This window comes from Abramis brama, assembly GCF_963993115.1.
Source record: "Abramis brama genome assembly, chromosome: 21".
Lineage (NCBI taxonomy): Eukaryota > Metazoa > Chordata > Actinopteri > Cypriniformes > Leuciscidae > Abramis > Abramis brama.
This window is the reverse complement of record NC_139983.1, coordinates 23143172-23163711: the sequence shown is the minus strand read 5'-3', so window position 1 is coordinate 23163711 and position 20540 is coordinate 23143172. Positions and strand designations below refer to the sequence as shown.

Sequence of the window (20540 nt, the reverse complement as noted above, 5' to 3'; positions counted from 1 at the left end):
AGAATCCTGACACAAATGTATGAATGGTTTCCACCAAAAATATTAAGCCCCACAACTGATCAATATTCAACATATAATAAGAATAATGATCAGTATAGTATTTTAATAATTTCTGAAGGATCATGTGATGCTGAAAAATCAGCTCTGCCATCACAGGAATAAATTACATTGTTAAATATATTAAAATAGAAAACAGTACTTAGGAATGATGTAATAATATCTCACAATATTACTTGCCTTGGTGACCATAAGAGGCTTCTTTAAAAAAAAAAAAAAAAGCAACTTACCAACACCATATTTTGAAACAGTTTAAAAATAAATATTAAAAATAATATTAATTCGTTTTTATATACACAGTAGTTCTTGCTATAGATTTGAATGATCTGTATATATATAAAATTATATATATTTTTTTAATATGATTATTTTACTTTTTTTAATGATTTGTTTTTAGGACCCACATTTTTATGAGGTGAATTATATATCTCTGCAGATATCTCCCCCAGATGTCTGTTTTATAAGACTTATTGTTATACCATCTAAGTACAGTCCACAAAGCTTTTTTACGTAGCGGATTAAGTAACTCTGATATATTTTAAACTGTAAAACAGATTAACTATGAAGAAAAGTTTGTCTCTAATACCTATAAACTCTTTAACTCCTTTAACATAAGGAAAGTACTAAATGAGAGAGAGGAATAAAGAGGAAAGTCAGAGGGCGAGTGATGAATCAGTTTAGCAGCAGAGAGCAGCCGCCCCCTACGCGCTGCCCCATGCTGGCCCTGACGGCAGCAGCAGCGAGAGTAAGAGAGAGAGAATCCGCCGTGTCTCCTCCACGTGCCCTGCCTTTATTTATGCATGCTGTTTCTGGAAGCAATCTAATGACTGAATTTACACCTGATTCCCGCAATGAGCAGCCGGCCTGCCCATCACTCCTGAGGCCTCGGCTGATTTGTGGGGCTTCTTTTATCTGCCTGGGAGAGGAGCAGTGTTCCTGGCCCCGAGCCATCCGTCACCACCGCAAGGGTACGCGCAAGGCGCACTCCCACTTTCAGTGCCGCCCGACTTTACACAGCCCAGCACATGGCAATGGACAGCTGCACAACAGCCAGCACACACAGAGAGAGGGGTTTAGATTAAGTGCTCACAAATATATTTCCTTCCAAGGAAGATTTACATTTTCCTCTGAGCAGTATCTGTTTTATCACTTTTTTTGTTTTTTGTTGTTTTTAGCTAATATTGATACATGTAACTGCTATTAATGTAATTATTATAATGGGTAAATAATGTAATTAAATTCAGTAGATTCAATTATAAATGTGTAATCAAGAGGAAGCAGTAATAATAATTTATTTTCATTTTTCATGCTATTTTGTACACATTGTCTTAAAAAGCGGCCACTTTTTATAATGTCTGCAATGGTAATGTAATGTTTGGAAGCTTTTCAAATATTGATACACGCAACTGCTGTTAATATAATTATTACAATCGGTAGATATTGTAATAAAGTCAGTTAAAAATGTGTAATCAACTGGCAGCAATAATAACAATAGTAGTAGCAAAATTATTTATTTGTTTGTTGTCTAGACTGGAATATGTATTTTGTTTCTTTTAAATGATCTTTTTGAATGGGCTCCTATTCAAATAGCACATATGCGCTGTAAGTGTCTGTCTCTACGGACCAATATGAAACGCATAATTCATGCAGAGAGGAAAAAGAGAGAATGTTTCTCGCTCCAGCCTGTCGACACTATCGCTGACATGATTATCAAACCTGAGTCGGGCACATCGTTTTGAGGAGCATCTGATCTCTTTCCAGTCAGGATTAATCTGAATGAATCGCATGCAGGGAAGCCGCTCCTCTGAGAGATGGCTGACTCTGGGAATGCTAACATCCCATAACGCCGGAGAGAATGACATCCTCACTTCCCGTGTTTGAGCTTACGGACGTCCAGGAGAAAATCAGGCTCACTTATTTAAATATATTGTAAAAAAAAAATTGTGTTTTGAGACTGTTGACTGTGCAGTCCGTGTAGCTTAAACACCTCATAGGCAGAGTCTCACTGAAAGCAATGATGTTTAAATAGCAGGTTTCCTGTGTTTAGCTGATCTACTTGAGGAATCTCCTGGCGTGTAGTTCTCAGCTTTCCTCTCCGAACACAAGCTCAGACCTCCCTCCCTGCCTTCAGCAGCGCTCAGCCACAGGCTGTCTGTCTGTGCACTCCAGAGGAGCCACTGGGAAGCACCACATTTTTGTAAATAAGCTTGAATTCAGCAGGGACCTTCAAATGGTCGGAGCTCAACTGCAACTTGCTGTCGACCAAAGATATTTCAGCTAGTAGCGGCGGTAAGGGGCTTTCCGAGTTCTTCTGTTCCTCTGAAGGCCCTGAAGTTGGCAGCGACGGCACGCACCAAACAAATCATCCAGTCCTGGATCCTGGGGTGAGTGGGGAGGGAGGGGATCTGATGGCAGATTTGGCCGGCTGGCAGTGTGGCGTGTTTAAGACTTGGCTGGGGGTGATGGCAGGCAAAGGCGGTCTCGCTGGCTGGGATGTGAGGCAGCGGTGATGGCGTTCAGTCGCTGGCAGAGGCTGCAAAATGCCTTTGCTCGGGGTTTCCTTTGTGGAGAGGCTCTAAAGCCGCGTTGAGACTTTCATGTCCCTCTGCGCAGAGCGGTAAATCCTACCAGTGTTTTGTGCCGTGCGCCGGCTCGGGCAGGCTGAGCGTCTGTGCTCCAGCGCCGACTGCTGCTGGGAAGCACCTCCGTGCTCCTTAAAACCTCCAAACTTCCTGCCTTCCCTCACTTGACATGATTAAACACACACCAAAGTGCTCAAGCCTCCTGCTTGCTTTCTTTGTGGCAACAAAGCTGCCACTTTAAACACCACATTAGAGTCACTGGATTACAGATTTAGCTTTTTTTTTTTCTCTTTGGTACCTATGAAACTATTAAGACTAAAACTTAATTTAGAAGCAAGTTGCATTTGAGCGCTTGTTACATGCACAATTTTATACAAAATATTGGCATCTATGGTTCCATGAAGAAATTCCCTGAAACATTTTCATTGCACAAAAGGTTCTTTATAGTAAGAAATTGTTCTTAAAATCCTCTTCACACTAAGGAAAAAAAATATTCTTTTTTAGAACTGATCACTGAAAGATTCTTGGATCGGAACCAATATTTTTAAGAGTGTATGTGAGTTTACTACATATACATCAAAAAATGAAATTTATTGAAGTTGTGTGTGATGCATGGAATTGAAAGAGATCGTGTTCAAACATTTCTTTGTAGCTACAGGAGCTGTGCGCACGTTCACACACACTGTGAGAGCCGGCCCTTTCATATGACAGCACTCCTAGTGACAAAGACAGTTCCTGTCCCCTTTGTTATTGTAATGAATGAGGACCAAATAAATGAAAGGCATCAATAATTAAAGCATTATTAGTTTTGACTGTGACTTCAACACATTGGGAAAAATCCAGTGAGTGAGAAAAAGGTTTATAAAAGCTTTTTTTGTACCTTTTAAATGTTTTTTTTTTTTTAGATCATACAATTAAGATTATAGACTACACCTCAAATGCCCTTTATTTTAATAGGGCAGAAGAAGGTGATTTATTTATTTCACTTTTTTTTGCACGATGGAAAATTGCAGTGTGAAATGTGCTTTAATTAACTAAGTGTAGTGTTGTATGATTATTTAAATTGCATAAAAAATTAAGAAATCAATATTTAAAAAAAATAACATAAATGCCAGTCTTCAAAATGTGCTTTTTAGTGTGTATTCCAAATTATTAGTCCAAATTTGAGTAAAAAAAAAAATTCTTAGTATCGCATAGTCAAAATGCACTTCATCATTGCAAATTAGCTTCGGTTAAATTAAGTATAAAATCCCCAAAGAATCTAAAATATGTATAGCTTTTCATTACCTAATGTGAATTATTGCTCTCAATTATATAAATTATGTTGCAAGCCATGCGTTTAATTGGACATTTGTAAATGAATTAATAATGTATTAATATACAGTACTAGCATTTTAATTCTTTTTCTAAAACTAATTCTATTAGTTTAAATCTTCATTGAATGTTTTCATAAAATATAATGCTCTGAAAATTATTCTAAACGTGTCAGCTTGTAACATACTTTACATTTCCAAGTTACACAATTAAAAACCGAAAGACTTCATGTCATTATAAGCAAAAAACGTATGTAAGTGTATAAAGTCACTAGTTAGTTTTAGCCAGCACCACATTCTCAAACCCCTTCACCTGGCTTATCAGTCTTCCGTGTGCAGCTGCTTTATCAGGGTTCAGAGAGGTCTGCCCATGTCCTGATAGAAGAGAAGAACCTTTGCCTCCTAAATTATGCGTGAGCGGGAGGAAACTGATCCTATAAAAGGCATCAGGGGTAGTCTCCTAGCTTGGCTGACACGTAGAGCCCACAGATCGCTTCATAATCCCCTCCAGACAGAAAAAAAAAAAAAACATTAAGTAATTGTAGACAGGAAGTGGGCACTTAATTATTTAGAGGTTTTTATCAATGTGGCAGGTAAAGTGAGTAAGCATTGCAGGCCTTTTCTCATCAGGTCGCCACGTTCAGAAATAGCACCTATCATCTTCTCATATTCTCTAATGCAAACAGTAAATGGCAGCTTGTCAATAAAATACCTTTTTATATCGTTTATTACCTCACACTTCCTCATTGTGCTGTACGGAGCAATTTGGATGACAGTTACGGCATTGTTTCACTTTGTGTTAGCTGTGTGCTACAAATGGGCCGTTGTGTGCTTAGAGGGGTTAGAGCTAAAATGATTGATTTTTTTTTTTACTCCTGTTTATTTATATATGTATTTATTTGGAATTTTCATTAAAGGTGCATATGTCTTTAACAGGCTAAGAGTGCCCCCTTCAGTTTAAATGGAATATCAAAATGTAACTGAGGGTGATATCGAATGGATCAATATATTTTCTTTTTTGGTATAATATACATGCATATTAATAATATTAGACAGCATATGCTTCGTTTAAGTGCAAGTTTGAGTCCATAAAAATAGTATTGTCTGTGTAATTTTAATATTTAAAATTAAATAATCTGTTTCCTATGTATTATAATAATAATAATAAATTGGGATGTTAATGTTTTTACTAATATTATTTCTAAAGCTAACCTCCATGAGGTTATTTCTGACTAATCATTCAAAGATTTTTTTTTCTGAATAATGTAATCTTCCTATTAGTTACCCAGGTAGATTGATCTCTAAATTGGGTTGGATTTACGGCATGCGAATGGTTTCAGCCCCCCTGAACACCAAATGCTCTAATAACTTACTCCTCAACACTATAATAACCTAGCCCTTCTAGAATACACACCTGGACATGTTTTGCATGGCGATGTGTGAAGTGAAGCTTTAAAGGCAATATTCAGTGGTTTTCCCCTGTGTTTAGTATGCTCAACAGAATTCTTTACTTAACCCAAACACAGCTCAACGTTCTGAAAAAATTGATCTGTGTTTGGGTTAAATGAGAGAGGCCGTAAGGCATACTAAACAGGAGCACGGGTGCATGTGTTCCTCCAGATGTGGAGGCAGTGCTCGACGGACACAGGCACGGCTTTACGGGGTGTGCAGAGTTCAGGATTAAAGTGAGATTTAAAGTGCTTCAGGATTAGAACCAGATTTAGAGTTCTGACTGCTGAAGCTGCATCTTTGTCACAGGTGCTGTGTTAGACACCAAATTACTCATACATTTTATAAACAAACAACATGTGTATATATATATATATATATATATATATAATATATTAATGAATCCAAAAGCTTGTTAATTCTATTATTTATATACATTTAGTTGTTCAGTGGGCCATTGGCTGTAATATTACATTAAACATTCAGAGGGATTCCAGTGTATTGTTTGCTGTTATGTGAGGTACAGAGTTGTTATACATTTAAATCAGATACATTTTATATTTCTAATAAATATTGATCGTTTTTTTAAAATATATTTAAAACTACATTATAATTAAGTAGTAAATATATTAAATTATATTCACATTTTATATTTTGAAATTATAATATTATATATATTATATTATATTTATTATTAAATTCATTAGCACATGTGTAAGTGCAGAGGTGATTGTTGCAGATGGTGTTTAAAAGCAATGTCCATTGACTGTTTTTGCAGGTCTGCAGCCGCACACCGACTACAGCTTCATTCTTGTTGCATGCACTGCAGCCGGTTGCGGAGCAAGTCAGCCATCTATGGGTCGCACACTGGAAGATGCACCAGCAGGTTAATGCACTTACACACACACACTCACTGTAACATATCATCTCACACTAAAAACGTTGTTTGTTTTTGATTTTAAATGCATAATCAGAGTTATATATATACTGTATATTGTATTTAATATATTCACTTGTCTCGTCTGTCCTATCCTCTTTGTTTTCTCTTCTCTAGATGTGTGGGTGGTGCCCAGGCATATACAGGTGAACTCTTCAGCAGTGGAGCTTCACTGGAGCCAGCCGCTCAAACCCAATGGCCTGCTCTCTCGGTATCGGCTGCTGCGTGACGGAGTGGTCGTCTTCACCAGTGACGGAGGAAAGATGAGCTACACAGACGCTGGCCTTCAGCCCAACACCAGGTTCTATCTATCGGCTATCTTTAACAAGCCATTAGCACTTGATTATCGATGACATCTAATCCTATGTGTGTCTTAAAGAATCCTGGGACTCTACAATAACAGAGCTCTTCAGTAACAGAGCTGCTCTGATACCAAATCATTAAAAGTTTTTAAGAGGAGCGAGCAGGGAGGCTAGCTAATGAGCAGCAGCGTTGGCTTGGAGAGTCGCATTGATCGCGTTCCTCTTGTGATTAGAGTTAGGACACCAACTAAACTTTTCTACTGTTGATGGAGAGCGAGACTGAGGCTCAAAATGGCTAAACACTAAGCTTTTAATTGTCTTAACTACAAATTATTGGTCAGGAAATTACCCCTTCACTTTGAAAAGCCATTTAATGCAAGAATGGCTTGCTTCCCACAAATGAAAAGTTATCTATAGAGGAATGATCAGATGTTATTTTTCAACAAGATAATACTCCTGCCCAAATTGCAAAGACAACCCAGAAGTGGCTTGAGAACTAGTCTATCAGGCTCATGTTTTGAGTCCAGATTTGAACCCTATAGTGAATATTTGGTCTCACATTAAACTGAAACTAACTGGGAGACATTTTTCAACTACTCATGAACTGTTTGAAGCCATTAACATGGAGTGGAACAACACTGACTCTTCTTCCTATAAAAAGCTGTCTGCAAGTTTACCCACACCGCTTAAACATTTAAAGAAAACAAAGGGGAAGGAAATTCCATGCTAAGTTACTTTATCTACAGAACTAGTATTTGTGCAATTCTTTTTAATTTCCTGACCAGTTATTTGTGATTAAAATGGTTGACCATTAAAAGACCATTTTTGGCTTGGCCCTTTTTCTTTTTGCCCAGGAGTGTATATATGTATATAACAAATTATTTAGTGTATTAATTATTAGTTCAAGCCATTTATTTCTAAACATAGTTAACCAAGGGTCCAGAAAAACCTCCAAACAAATAATTTTACTGAGCATAAGAACTATTTACTTGTGTAAACACCACAATAAAAATACATACAGTAGAATAAACAAGTAATAAGATCAGTGATGATCTTCCAGCGCTGTTTCAGCTGTGCGCTCCTATTCTGTGGCATATGGTAAATCAAGACCTGTCTATCTGAACGATCAAACCAACCTAAGTGCTGTCCAGCTGTAAAACAGTGTTCGATTGGTCTCTACACATTGTACCCACCACACCCGAGATCCTGTTTCCAGTGGTTGAACTTTCAGATGACATTGGAAAACCCAGAAGACCGATAGCTTTAGCCAAGCAGCATGTCAGGTGACAGGTCACTCCGTGATCTACGCATTGTTGTTCAAGACCACCTGTTCTAAATAAAGACGTGATCTACTATGGTTTACTGATGTTTTGCGTTACAAAACAAGTTGCAAAATGTGGCGCAAAAGGATCATGTGTATACTGTTTACACGTGCGTTGGCGGCGCTTTTTCATACAAATACTTGGTACACTTTGGTCTCTTACTAAAACAAATATGCTTGTTTTATTCTGCTTGTTGAGACCTTTTCAATGAAAAATGACACAAGTCTATCTGTTATGTACGATGATTTTACAATCACATTTTCATATAAAGCAGTTATTTTTTCATGCTATGAAAATAGAGCACTTCTAATATGTCAGCAAATTTAAAAGCACTTGTTAAGTGATGGTCATATCCCTGTTTTCTCTGGAAAGCCAGAAAGCTTCTAAGCTTTAAAATGACCTATTTTGTGTTGGTTAAGCAAGTTGTTGTTACTGTAAGTAATGTGAAAACTTAGTAGTGCTTCAAATTTAGGAGGTTAAGGTTAAGTTAAAGATTAATAAATTAATTGATTGTTAATTTAAACAACGATCGATTATGGGAATTTAGGTAAATTGACATTCCTAGTATATAATATAATAATATAATAGTTATAGTAATATAAATAATTGTATAAAAACAATTTAAATATTTTTCATCTTAATTCAAGTTTGTATTAAAGCTACACTGTGTAGGATTTTCTCCCATCTAGCGGTGAAATTGTTTATGACTTTCTAGCCCCTCCCATTCCGAGGGCGTTTTAACTCCTACGGTGGCCGTATTATTTCAAATCTGCCGGCAGTCGCGAGTAATCTCCCCTTCGCATTCGTCACGGTGCCACTGAGTCTAAAAACGCGTTTGTCCCTCTTTGGCTAATGTATTTTCAAGATGGAGGCGCAACATGGCTGCCGCCATTCGAGCGACTCGCTCGTATGTATTCTAAATGGCAGATTCTACGCTTGCAAGAATACTTGATTAGTTGGTAGAAGTAATTACACATTAATGAGCACATATCATTTTGAAAGAACAAAGTGTTTTTTGCTAAGAATCAACTTAAAAAATGACACAGTGTAGCTTTAAATTAATTCCTAAGATTATTATTTGTATGTATTATTTTTTATGTGCCGAATAATCAGAAACCATCTACTTAATAATGAACATAAAAAAATATGAGAATATAATTTTCTTGGTGTTGTAGAAATTCAAATGTTTTGTCAATGCCTCGTTATTCATGAATATATCCAGTCTTAGCATCTGTGAAATCTGTTGGTTGGCTGTAATCAAAAAATGCACACAGGGACTCTGTGCAAAATAATTGGCTAGTTTGTGCAATATGTTGTGTAAATATTTGCAATGGTTCATTCTCATAAGCTGCTTAAGATACAGGATAAATCTGTTTGTTTCATTACTTTACAATCAGTGATTCGTAGATTGTTCACTGCATTCCTTTCATGTGTGTGTATATGTATGTATATATATATATATAGAGAGAGAGAGAGAGAGAGAGAGAGAGAGAGAGAGAGAGAGAGAGAGAGAGAGAGAGAGAGAGAGAGAGAGAGAGAGAGAGAGAGAGAGAGAGAGAGTATTAAAAAAAAATCATCATGCAAATCTGTATCTTTCACACTGATTTGAACTGTCAAAACCATGTGTCTTCTGATTGGACAGTTTGGACAGGTCATTCAGTCACCTGACCTCCCTCTCATTGTCCCTCGGCTGCTTTTGTTTATACTGTAGCTTCAAACAGAGCAGGGGATAGCCATGACGTTTAATTTGCCGTAATTCCAGATGACCTGCCAAAAGGCATTCCCTTCTCCCGTGCTCTCCCCTTTCCCTTTCTTCTTCCAATTTAGCTCTGTAAGGAGCGTTACAAAGGCAGACGAGCGGTTCATTATCCAGACAGGCTATAGGCTGAAGTGAAACAGTTAACCAGGGTGCTGGGGGGTGTTCTGCAAGCACTCCTGCTCATCGATTATTTATGACAATGTTGATTAGCTGTCACTTACCTCACTATCGTAGAAAGTCTCTCTGACGAGTGAAATATTAACCTTTCTCCATCTAGGGAAACAGGTTAGCCGCTTGCCACCTCGTTTGATGCGCCGCATCATGTTTATTCAACTTAAAGCATGCAAAATACACAGCGGAGAAATACCTGCACAGCTGTTCACTGGTGTGTTTTAAACGTGTTTTCTGATTAATATCGCTAATGCTTTTATTGCACATGATGAGCATGGTATATAATAACTGATGTGACTATTTTAAAGGAGTAGTGCTGGAACAATAGTTAATGTGAAGGTATTAATGGCTGGCTATGGAGTTTATGGCAAATTAAAAGCCTTTAATGTTAAACATGACCCACATACATTGCTAATGCACACCTTTGCACTGACACCCATCTCTGTTTAAAAGGTAAATCTATCTTGTGAAGTCATGTATGTCTTAAAAGAGCTTTCCGGCGAGTGTTTTTATAACATCAGGCGTTAATACATGCGTATACACACACACACACACACACACACACACACACACACACTCACTCACTTCCCTTTCTATTTATATGCATGTCCGTTCAGAGCATCTGTCACGCCTGTCACAGATCACAGTGGAGGGGCTGATCAGCATTGCATTAACAATGTCATCTGTTAAATAGTATCACACTATATCGATCCAGCAGGGACTTTTCCAATGAATCAAGTATAATGTAAAAGCAGAATTACAAGAAGGCATAGCCATCTGAGCATTTTCTTTTCTCCATTTATATTGGAAGTAAAATATTACATATTACAGTCAACAGCTGATTAGTCGACTAATTAAAGATTTAGTTATTCATTCATTTATTCTGGTGAAAATCTCTTTAAGAAATTATAATAATTAAGTCTTTTAAATTTATTCTTTTTAAAACACTGCCAGTTTATTTTGTGATAATGAAGTCTGTCTGTACAGTTACTAACTAAAGGGAGCCATGCTACTAAAATAACTAGGGAATTTTTGTAGTCGTAGTGGCAGTTCTGTTTTCTTAATATACACTTCTGACCAGCAGCAGTGAAACATGACAAAACCATTGCTGCTTTTAATGTCAAATTGTACTGCACACTCTCTCCTAAACTGCCCACGCGCTCTCGCTCATTTGTGGTCACAGTCGTGAAATTCCACAGGCAAAAAAGGTCCATTGTCTGATGTCAAAAGTGTAGTTCGCCTTCATTCGAAATTCCAGATTTTGTGTAATTCTATTGTAAAGACTCGATTTCCCCCGCACTTTTTTTTGTATTTTGTACTTCATTTGTTGGTTTTTATATCTGCTGTTTGCTAGTATTACTTCAGCTTGGTTTCCCATTCCTGATTTTAAACAACATTTGCTTTGTTACGCCTCAATTCTGAGAACTCTGATGAAAGACTCACATCCTTAAACAAAACTATGCTTGCTGTGAAATACACGGCTTAATGGCAGAATCAATGCACCCGCCTCTCTCGCGGACAATGAATAATTAAACGCAGCGTCGACTCCCACCTGAAATGGAGAATCGCTGAAACAGAGGCAAATTTAACTTCTGTGACAGGAGACTTTTAAGCTAATAGCATAATTTAGTTTCTCAGTTGACTTATTTATCTCCTATCCATCTTTGTTTCGCAGATATGTGTACGAGTTGGAGGCCACCACCAGCGGCGGGAGCAGTCTCAGTGATAGATACGTCATTCAGACCCCTGTCTCCTCCCCGGAAAGGATTCCTCCTCCGAATAATGTCAGCCTCCACGGCCCTCGCTCCGTCTTTGTTGCCTGGTCACCCCCAGGTAATGTTTACAACCTAATGCGCTATGCAGCCTCTCTATTTAGCACTCAAGCATGGCTGATTTATCCCTGCTCGGGCCTGCGAGAGTGACGGCACGCGGGCAAGAATTTACGAGTGGCGTTGTGTGTAATTTACCAGGAGCCCAACATGGTCGTGGTGTACATGCATCAGTGCGGGCCGGACGTAGATGGGTCCCACCAATCAATTAACATTCAAACCTAAGTGACAGCTTTTCCTTCCTCTAGTGTGATTTAGAGGAGAGTTGTTTGAGATGCGCTCGCCCTTCACCTGCGTGTGTTCTCCCATCACTGTCCAGTCGTGTCTCATTCATTCTCTCCTTCTCCGCTGTTGCTGTGGAGTTGAGGTTAAGTTCAGGTATTGGATTGCATGTACCAATTCTGATCATGTGCATGCCGGTGCACCCAGTCAAACGGCAGCACACATAGATATATTTTATTAATTAATATTTATTTAGAGACATTTAGCTTTCTTGGTTGTACTCTGAAGAATAGATGGAGGAATCACCACCCATGCAGCTTTTACAGGAAACGGTACAGCTTATGTAACAGTGAAAGAGGTAGAACAGTCAAAATCCCTAAAACATAGTCTCTATCCAAAATACCTTTAAATTGCTACCACTTTTTTTGCCAAAGTATTTTTATTAAATTATTCAGATGCTGTTTACTGCTGGCGGAATCATTGAGATCCTCCCCATTTTACCCGATAAATACCGCATTCATTCAAAAAATATATGTATATATGTATGTACATGTATAATATATGTATGTATGTGTGTGCGTGTGCATATATATATATACATACATACATACATACATATACCAGTATTTATATCTATATATCTTTTTTTCAATTAATGCGCCCTTGTAGTCTTTAATCAAAATAACATCCGCTCCAACTGTTCTCTTCTCTGATGACGTGATTACTGCCGTGAGAGTGTGCCAACCTGTCACTCACATGAGATTGTAAGGCCGAAATTCCTGATAAGACTGAACACAAGAGCTCTCACATGCAATAAAACAATAAACTTACTAATCTGAAGAAAAGATCATGAAGCAAGGACACAGAAATCCATTTGCCTAATTCTGTCCTCACTCATCCTAAACCCCCCTTTCCCCACTCCTTTTCCTTTCACCCTGGTTGAAAGTTCACGAAGAATGGCAATATACCATTTATTATGTATCTTGTGCATCTGTTGACATCTTTGAGCAACTGATGTTATGTATTTAGCATTTCTGAATTGGCTTCTTATTGTTTAATTATGCAGTTGGCATGATACAGTTTTACCTGACGAATAAAATGCTATATTTGATTGATTCTGCATTCTACTGAAATCATTTATTTATAATAGATTATAGTGGATTGTGGTGTTTCTGCAAGTATTGTGTCCAGGATAGGTCAAACTGAAGGTCCACGAATGAATGGAGCATGGGGCACATCATCTGGGACCTTTTGATTACTGTCTATCACTGACTTGTGCAAGTTGTATGAACGTGACTATGAAAACTACACTTCTTGTTAAGAGCTAGCATGTAGCGGCGACTTAAGGACATCATGATCCAATCAATTCCCGATGGACAAAATCATGTCCCATCCTACATTCAATGTTGTTCACTACTATTTATGGGTTTATTGAGACCATTCATTATCCCAGTTAGGTGTGAAACTAACTAAACTGTGTAACTAAAAAGTGGGTCCATGCAACGTTTCTGAGCTGAGGTTTGTCCAGTGATCCAGAGAGAGTTGTCATTGATGTGGTGTCCTGCATGATCTTATCATTTCTGTTGCAGGCTGCAGCCCACCGGCCTCCACCGATCAATCAATCACTCTGTTTACACTGTGAGACTGCAGCACCGAGCTCATCTGCACATCCCACTGTGCATGTGGGCCAAGTGTTCTCCCACATGGAGAGTAAATGCAAACTCTCTCTCCCTGTGGTTTGAGCTGTGATAGTTCATAGACTTCATCCCAGCATCCCAGACTGCTCTTGTGGCATGCTCAGACCGACTACCCAGCCCACCTGTTTCACATATGTGCGAGAAACCCTTAGCATGTCAGATCTGTGTGTATGCATTCACCTGGTCATGTGTCGCAAATCTCTGCGAATCTGCATGCCTGTATTTGTTTTCCCTCAAGAAGGTGCGGGTGGGTGGGTGTTTAAGCGTGTGTGTGCATATTCACACACTCAAGAGTGATTTCACAGGCTACATTCAAGCGGCCCTGATTGTCTGCCTCAGATGGTCCATCTTTTGTTATTATTGCCCCATTATGCCTCTCTCCTGTGAGAGGATCCCCTTAAACAACCTCAATTACACCATAAGAGCCCTTAAACAGCCCTGATACCCAGAGAAAACATTTACATAGCCCGGATCTTTTATTGACTTTACATTTCGAGAGAGGCGAGCGAAAAAATCTATGGCTTCAAACTACAATATCTCACGCTTGGTTAAGTCTGAATGCAGAAACGGGCACGGTTTTAAGCTGCACCTGTGCTTGATGGATCAGATCTGATAGCATGTTCCTTTTCTTTTCCTTTGTGCCATTATTTCTTATTAGACTCTCATTCAAGTTGAAAGTGCAAAAACTCCAAAGTCAGTGATTAGTTGTAAATAATAGAACTTAGGGACCTGTGCGATTGAACTTCTCAGGCAGGATGCTTTGATCAAAGCACCATCTAATTCCAGCGGGTTTTTGTGTCTCAGGCAAAAGACTACATCTGCTCAGGGAGATGGCAATGAAGGAAGTTGAATAATTTAACTTTTTCATTTGTAAAGATAATCAGCCCGTTCTGAATACATCTCAGGTCTCATAAATGTTGAATAACCTATCAGCCTCCAGTTGCCGTAAATTATGAAAGGCGCTAGTGATGGGAATATTAACAAAGCGTGGATGCCAGGACTCTACATTCTTTAGTTCAAATGCATTACCAAAGACCGTGTGCGTGTCTGTGTGTTTCGGACAGCGGTGGGATAGACGAACTGGGGGAAGTGCCTGCTTGGCCAGAAGGATGTTGAATCAAGGGCAAAGCTTCCCAAAGTGTCAGATCCACTGTATGTCAGTCCTTGCACTGTATTACAAGTACATACAGCTCTTTGTATATTGCGATTGTGGAGAGGGTGAGCTGAGTGTGATTTTGTTTTCATGGTGGATTATCACTAATCTCTTTGGTTAGTTTGTCAGTTTGGTGATTTGTCACTGCATTTGTGTCACGTTTCTACATTTTTAGATTTGCTTAAACGAGCTTGTAATGAAATTCCTATCAATGGCCTTTGATATCAGTAAAAGCAAGCAAATGTGACTTTCTGTTTCCGTTTGCCTCTAGGTGTGTATAATTTAAGTGCTCCTTTGGAATATAACGTCCTGCTCAATGCAGGCACTGAGCGGCCCCTCGTCCGCCCTGCCGGACCAGAGCACTTCATGCTACTACAAGGACTGGACCCCTACACCATCTACCACATTCAAGTACAGGCCTGTCAGCCAGGTATTGTCCTACCCAATGAAACCTGAACACTTTAAATAGTCAGACAAGAGAATTCAATTATATGATTGGGATGTTCTGTATACTACATTTCAGCTTATAGGTGAAGACAACAATCAGTCAATTTGGAAATATACGCCTCTGGAAACAATTAATGTTCCTAAATATTACCATCTACACTCAGGGAAATAACTCAAAGAAACATATTCACATTATTTCCTTTATTTTCATTTAGATATGTTGCATCAGTTCTACATATGTATCGTATAGCACATTGCTTTCATGTAAATATTTGTATGTATTTGTGCAGATGGTTGTGGTGTAGGACAGGGGGTGTCTGTTCGGACACCTGAGGCTGCGCCTTTAGCTCAGGACCCTCCAGTTCTCAACGCTGCAGGTGCAGCTGTTATCGAGGTTCACTGGAGTCCGCCACACAAACCCAATGGCCTCATCACTAACTACTTTATATACAGGTACAAAGCACTCACTCTTACATGTCTTCTTATTCCAATCCAATATTATTATTATTTTTATTGTGAATACAATGTAGATTTTTATAGTTATATATTAATTAATTATTTTATTTATTTTATTCATTATTAACCACTAGGGATCCTCAAAACCCCATACTAGAAGAAGACTTTGAGGTTTGGAAGAAAATATTTGGAACAATAATGTTCACTGTGTGAATACTTGAATAATGTTGAACACACAGGCCTAGGACCTCTGTAGAACAGATATTTTGACTCTTTTGTGGACATGTTAACCAGTACTATTAACTTGCACTCCACTATCAATCTCAGCTGAAAATGCACTTTCTTAAAATGATGCTGTCAGGCTAATGTCAGTGCAGAGGTTGCATTGGGAATAAGTGTGTGTGTGTGTTTAGATGTGAGTCCATGTCAAGGCATGTTTGAAAGGAAGGCCGGAAACGTAGGCGAACACAAACAGTAATTATGCCGTGACCTTGAGGTGAACAGGCCAATCACTGCTGGTTACACTTGTCAACATTTCCTCTCTACTTCCTGTGCAACTGACAGCAAGAAAACGCAGAATAGTGAGGAGTGCTTATGTGGATATCAGCTGTATATCAGTGACTGTGGTATCTGAGCGCAGGAAAGAGAGAGAGAAAGAGAGAGAGAGAGGCTGATCGGCAGCTCTAAATGGAAGATGACATTGCCCTGCTGACTTTGATTATTCCAGGCACATTCAGAGCCGTTTGAGAGCAATATGAAACAGAATGCCATGATGCTTGCACCCCGCACAGTGGGAATAAAGCTAAGACTGACATGGCACGATCACATCAGAATGCTTTGCTCTGCTGTTACAGAGGCATCCTTCAAGGAGAGCAGGGAGCGATGTGCCGGGGAGTAGCCAACTCTATCATTACGCTGCCAACATTGCCCTTATGGTCGGAAACAACACAGCCGGCCGTGCTCGAACCTTTATTGCCCCACATCGTGAACGGCAATTTAAACCATTCAGGTTTTGACTTGAAGGATTCCAGACAATGATCAGATTAAACCATAAATTGAGACGTCTTTCCAATGTTTTCGCTCTAAGGATGGCTGCGAAAACAGTGTTTATAGCATCTATTTGAGTGTGCGATTTTGTGTGTGTGTGTGTGTGTGTGTGTGTGTGTGTGTGTGTGTGTTAGCGACAGTGTAAGGTTTTAGTCAAGGGCAGCACGGCTGTTGACCAGTGTCATTCATATGCAAGGTCAGATCAGTCTAAGCCTGCATAAATCTTAAGAAAATATCATTAGCATAGCCACAGATGCCGGGGCATTCCGACGAACGCATGACTGGATTTCATCTTGGCTCTGATTTGGGAGCGGGATAAACTCTGGCAAATACATCACATTCAGGGGGCAGTGAATTCACTCGTGGCTTAAAGGACTTGGTGTATTATTCTATCTGCTCATCTTAATACCGGCGATCAGCGCTGCGCTAAATGTAATCGGTTTAATGTGCTATTGTATATGTATTCAGCTCATTGGAGGTTATCTGAGATTGTGAAGTGAGTGTCCCCTCCTCAGGGATGTTTGTCCTCCACACTTTTAACTTATATTACACAGGAGAATTAGGTATTACCTGGGAGAGTCCTTGACTGCTATACAGAATTTTTGTAAATCAGTTCCTAAGAATACATCCGTGTTCGGATTGCATGCATGCAGTACATGTTGAAGATGTGGTGAGACTGAGACAATAGAAGCATCGACATAATTCAACATAAGGATTTGCGGCCACAAGAAAAAGATAGGATCTCGAGGCCACGACTTTATTGCATTGTTAGATCATTTTGATCATTACCTCGACAAAATGATCTTGTGGCCATGACAAAACTTAGTGAGCCAAACGTGTATTTATCAACCCAAATGTATGAAAAACAAAAAGCTAATACAATCTTGTGTTCCAGATGCAGTGTCGGTATGTGTGTGGAACAGACTGCTGATCGCAGCTGTGTGCTGTAGTTTAGCACCATGGTGTGAGACGTTCTTCTCCCCTGCCAGTCTCTGTTTGGCTTTATTTTAATGCGGTGGGTGAGATTAGGCCGTTGCGGTGCGAGCGGGGCCGGCAGGGGCCACATTAGAGCGGTGAATGTCATTTTCTCCAGCAGCATGGAAGCCAGGCCTCTAATGTGGAGGAATTAACGAAGCTTGAGCAAAGCCCAGAGCTCTGCTCCTGCTCCTCACCTCCTCTGTGTGCTCTTCCTCATCTCGGCATCCTTCCTCTGGCACCCCCACTGGATTTGTTTGTTTTTGGGCCTCATTTTTAACTGGAGTCAATTTTGAGGGTCTTTGAAGTAGCCGTTTTGTCAAGTTCTTGTTGTCGTTCATTCTGTGGTAAATAAAGTATTTCTGATTTTTCATGTGATCTAAACTATATTCCCTCTAGACAACCAATTGGAACTCAGGAGGAGCTGCTGGTGTTCATCTGGACCGAAGGTCCTCTAGAGTTCATTGATGCTTCAGACTCCCTTCTACCGTTCAGCGAATATGAATACAGAGTCACTGCTGTGAACTCTAAAGGTTCCGTTTCCAGCTCATGGACCTCTGTCCGCACACTAGAGGCAGAACCACAGGGCCTGGACGCACCTTCGGCCCAGGCGGCTAGTGCCTACTCTCTTCTGCTGAGCTGGACCCAACCTAGCATACCAAACGGAGTGATCCTCAAGTACAAAGTGGTGTACCAGAAACTACCCAACGATCCTACGTTTAACTCCACAACTGTTACTGCTCTCACAGTTCTGGTAATACTCTTTTCTTCCATCAATTTTTGGTATTCTGTCTCTACACTGTGATAAGTTATAAATGTTCCATGTGCAAAGAAGCAAGACAAATGAGTAATGGGCCATGAAATAGAGCCCACAAAAAGATTTTGCACAAATCTATCAAATGAAGAGGCAACACTTTTTTTTATCAGAGAGAGACCAGAATCAAAGAAACTATTATCGGTGATTATTATCAATCGACAAAACTATGCTACTGTTTCTGAGAGAAGTTGCACAGATATAATGCTATCTAGTAGCAAGTAGTACTTCTTTCTGAAAAGTAATATATTATATATATAAGACAATAAAGGGGAGACTGGGCTAATTGTCACAGGTTTTTAGCCAGTGAATAGTTTGAGGGTTAGTTCATTTTGAAAGTCAGTTTCTATATGGGCACATTCTTTTAAAGAAATTATATTTTTATTGAGCAAAGACCCATAACTGATGCAAAAAAAAGAAAGAAACAAAGACAAATGAAGGATCGTGTGACAGTAAATTCTTGAGAAAATCTTACAAACTCTCAATTGTTGTGAATTCATAAACATTTATATCACTTGTGGACAACTTGCAACTTCTTAAACCTGCTTAAATTCTTGCCCCAACCTGTCCTTTAAGAAAACACCCTAGTCTGAAAACGCAGTTCCAGGCTTTCAGTTAAATCTTTTCTAACTGAAATTATATTTGATTACTTAGTTGGCTATAGTTATATTATTTTCTTATATTATTTTTTTGTTTTGTTTTTCACTTCCTTCTTTAAGTGTGTATTGACCCATTGTTGTGTTTTTGGTTGCAACGGATTCCAGTTCTCAGTTCAGCTTCAACACCTGAAGTTTTTCATTCTCCAGCATCAGCATCTGTCTGAGATCATCCATCAGTGATCAGCCCATTGCTTGCATGTTTAAACAGATTCCTCATCCGCTGATGTCTCCACCTATAAAAGTAGCCGCTGTGATTCATGGCGTTCTCGTGTTTGACACAGAGGAAAAATAGTGTGCTGCTTTCCTCGCAGATGCTCACAACTGCATCACGGCCAAATTAAAGGCTTCAGCTTGAGCTCCTGTTCAAAACAAGTGTGAACAGAGCCAGCTTGCCCCCTGATAGCAGCAACACCATAGGGGAAGAAATCCAGAACCCACTGAGGAGTTCAGCTTCTCCCACAGAGCGCCAGATAGATGCTTGCCTAATAGACAAATTAATTATTTTGATAGCAATTAATGAACGTCACCCAGGATAGGCCTTTTATCAGCACCCCTCTTTTCTTCGAGAGTAATTTACAGTTCCGCTTCTATTCTCTTGGCAGTCCTTTCAGGTTTTCTTGACCTCCAGAGGTCGGCTTCAGTGGCGAACGTGTGACGTCAGTTTGCAGTTAATCAGCTTGTAATTAATTTTCCATGTGTCCTCAGCCCTATTGAGTTATGACCCTGGCCTCCTAATGGCTGATGCAAATTTATCATTTTGCAAATTGTACATTTTTACTAATTTTAGAATATATCTTACGATTAAAAAACAAAACCGTCAGTAAATTTGAAAATAATATATTTTTGGGAATAAATATAATGTTCTGTTACTTATTAAAGCTGCTTGATTTTCTGTTTTTGATTTCTAGATATTAAAATGAGCATTCATCATAAATTTACTTGGTCAGTAGCCAAACAGCACCAAATATCAAACTATTATTTTAAAGTAGCTAAATGTGCATTTATTATGTGCAGTGATTAATCTTATTTGCTGATAATATGTAATACCATGATTTTTTGTTTGTTTTTCATATTCATCACAAACTAGGCTAATTTTGTTTTGTTTTAAAAGTAAGGACTTTAGAATCTAAAGCTTCATTTACCCGTACTGCCATGAGTTTTCCCATGTTCATCTGCTGAAGACACTGTCCAATCACGCAGCCCCTGCCACGGGGAAATTGTAGTGTGGGTATTAGTGCAATTTCTCACGGCTACATTTATAATCCATCGATCCTGCAGAATCTTTTTTTGGACACTGACTTTGTGCTATATCAGCTGTCCGCCTGCCATGTCAATACTTGGCCTGCAGT

The 20540-nt window shown here is 39.1% G+C and overlaps 1 protein-coding gene across 1 annotated transcript in view; it reads left to right on the top strand.

Annotated features, from left to right (window-relative positions):
- The window catches only part of ush2a (Usher syndrome 2A (autosomal recessive, mild)), a 208666-nt gene that overhangs the window by 165718 nt on the left and 22408 nt on the right, over nt 1–20540 (top strand). Inside the window, exons 56-61 of the mRNA XM_084096104.1 lie at nt 6180–6287; nt 6456–6639; nt 11568–11725; nt 15065–15223; nt 15531–15693; nt 18118–18472. Coding sequence (XP_083952230.1) covers nt 6180–6287; nt 6456–6639; nt 11568–11725; nt 15065–15223; nt 15531–15693; nt 18118–18472 — 1127 coding nt within the window. The remainder of the gene's footprint in view (nt 1–6179; nt 6288–6455; nt 6640–11567; nt 11726–15064; nt 15224–15530; nt 15694–18117; nt 18473–20540) is intronic.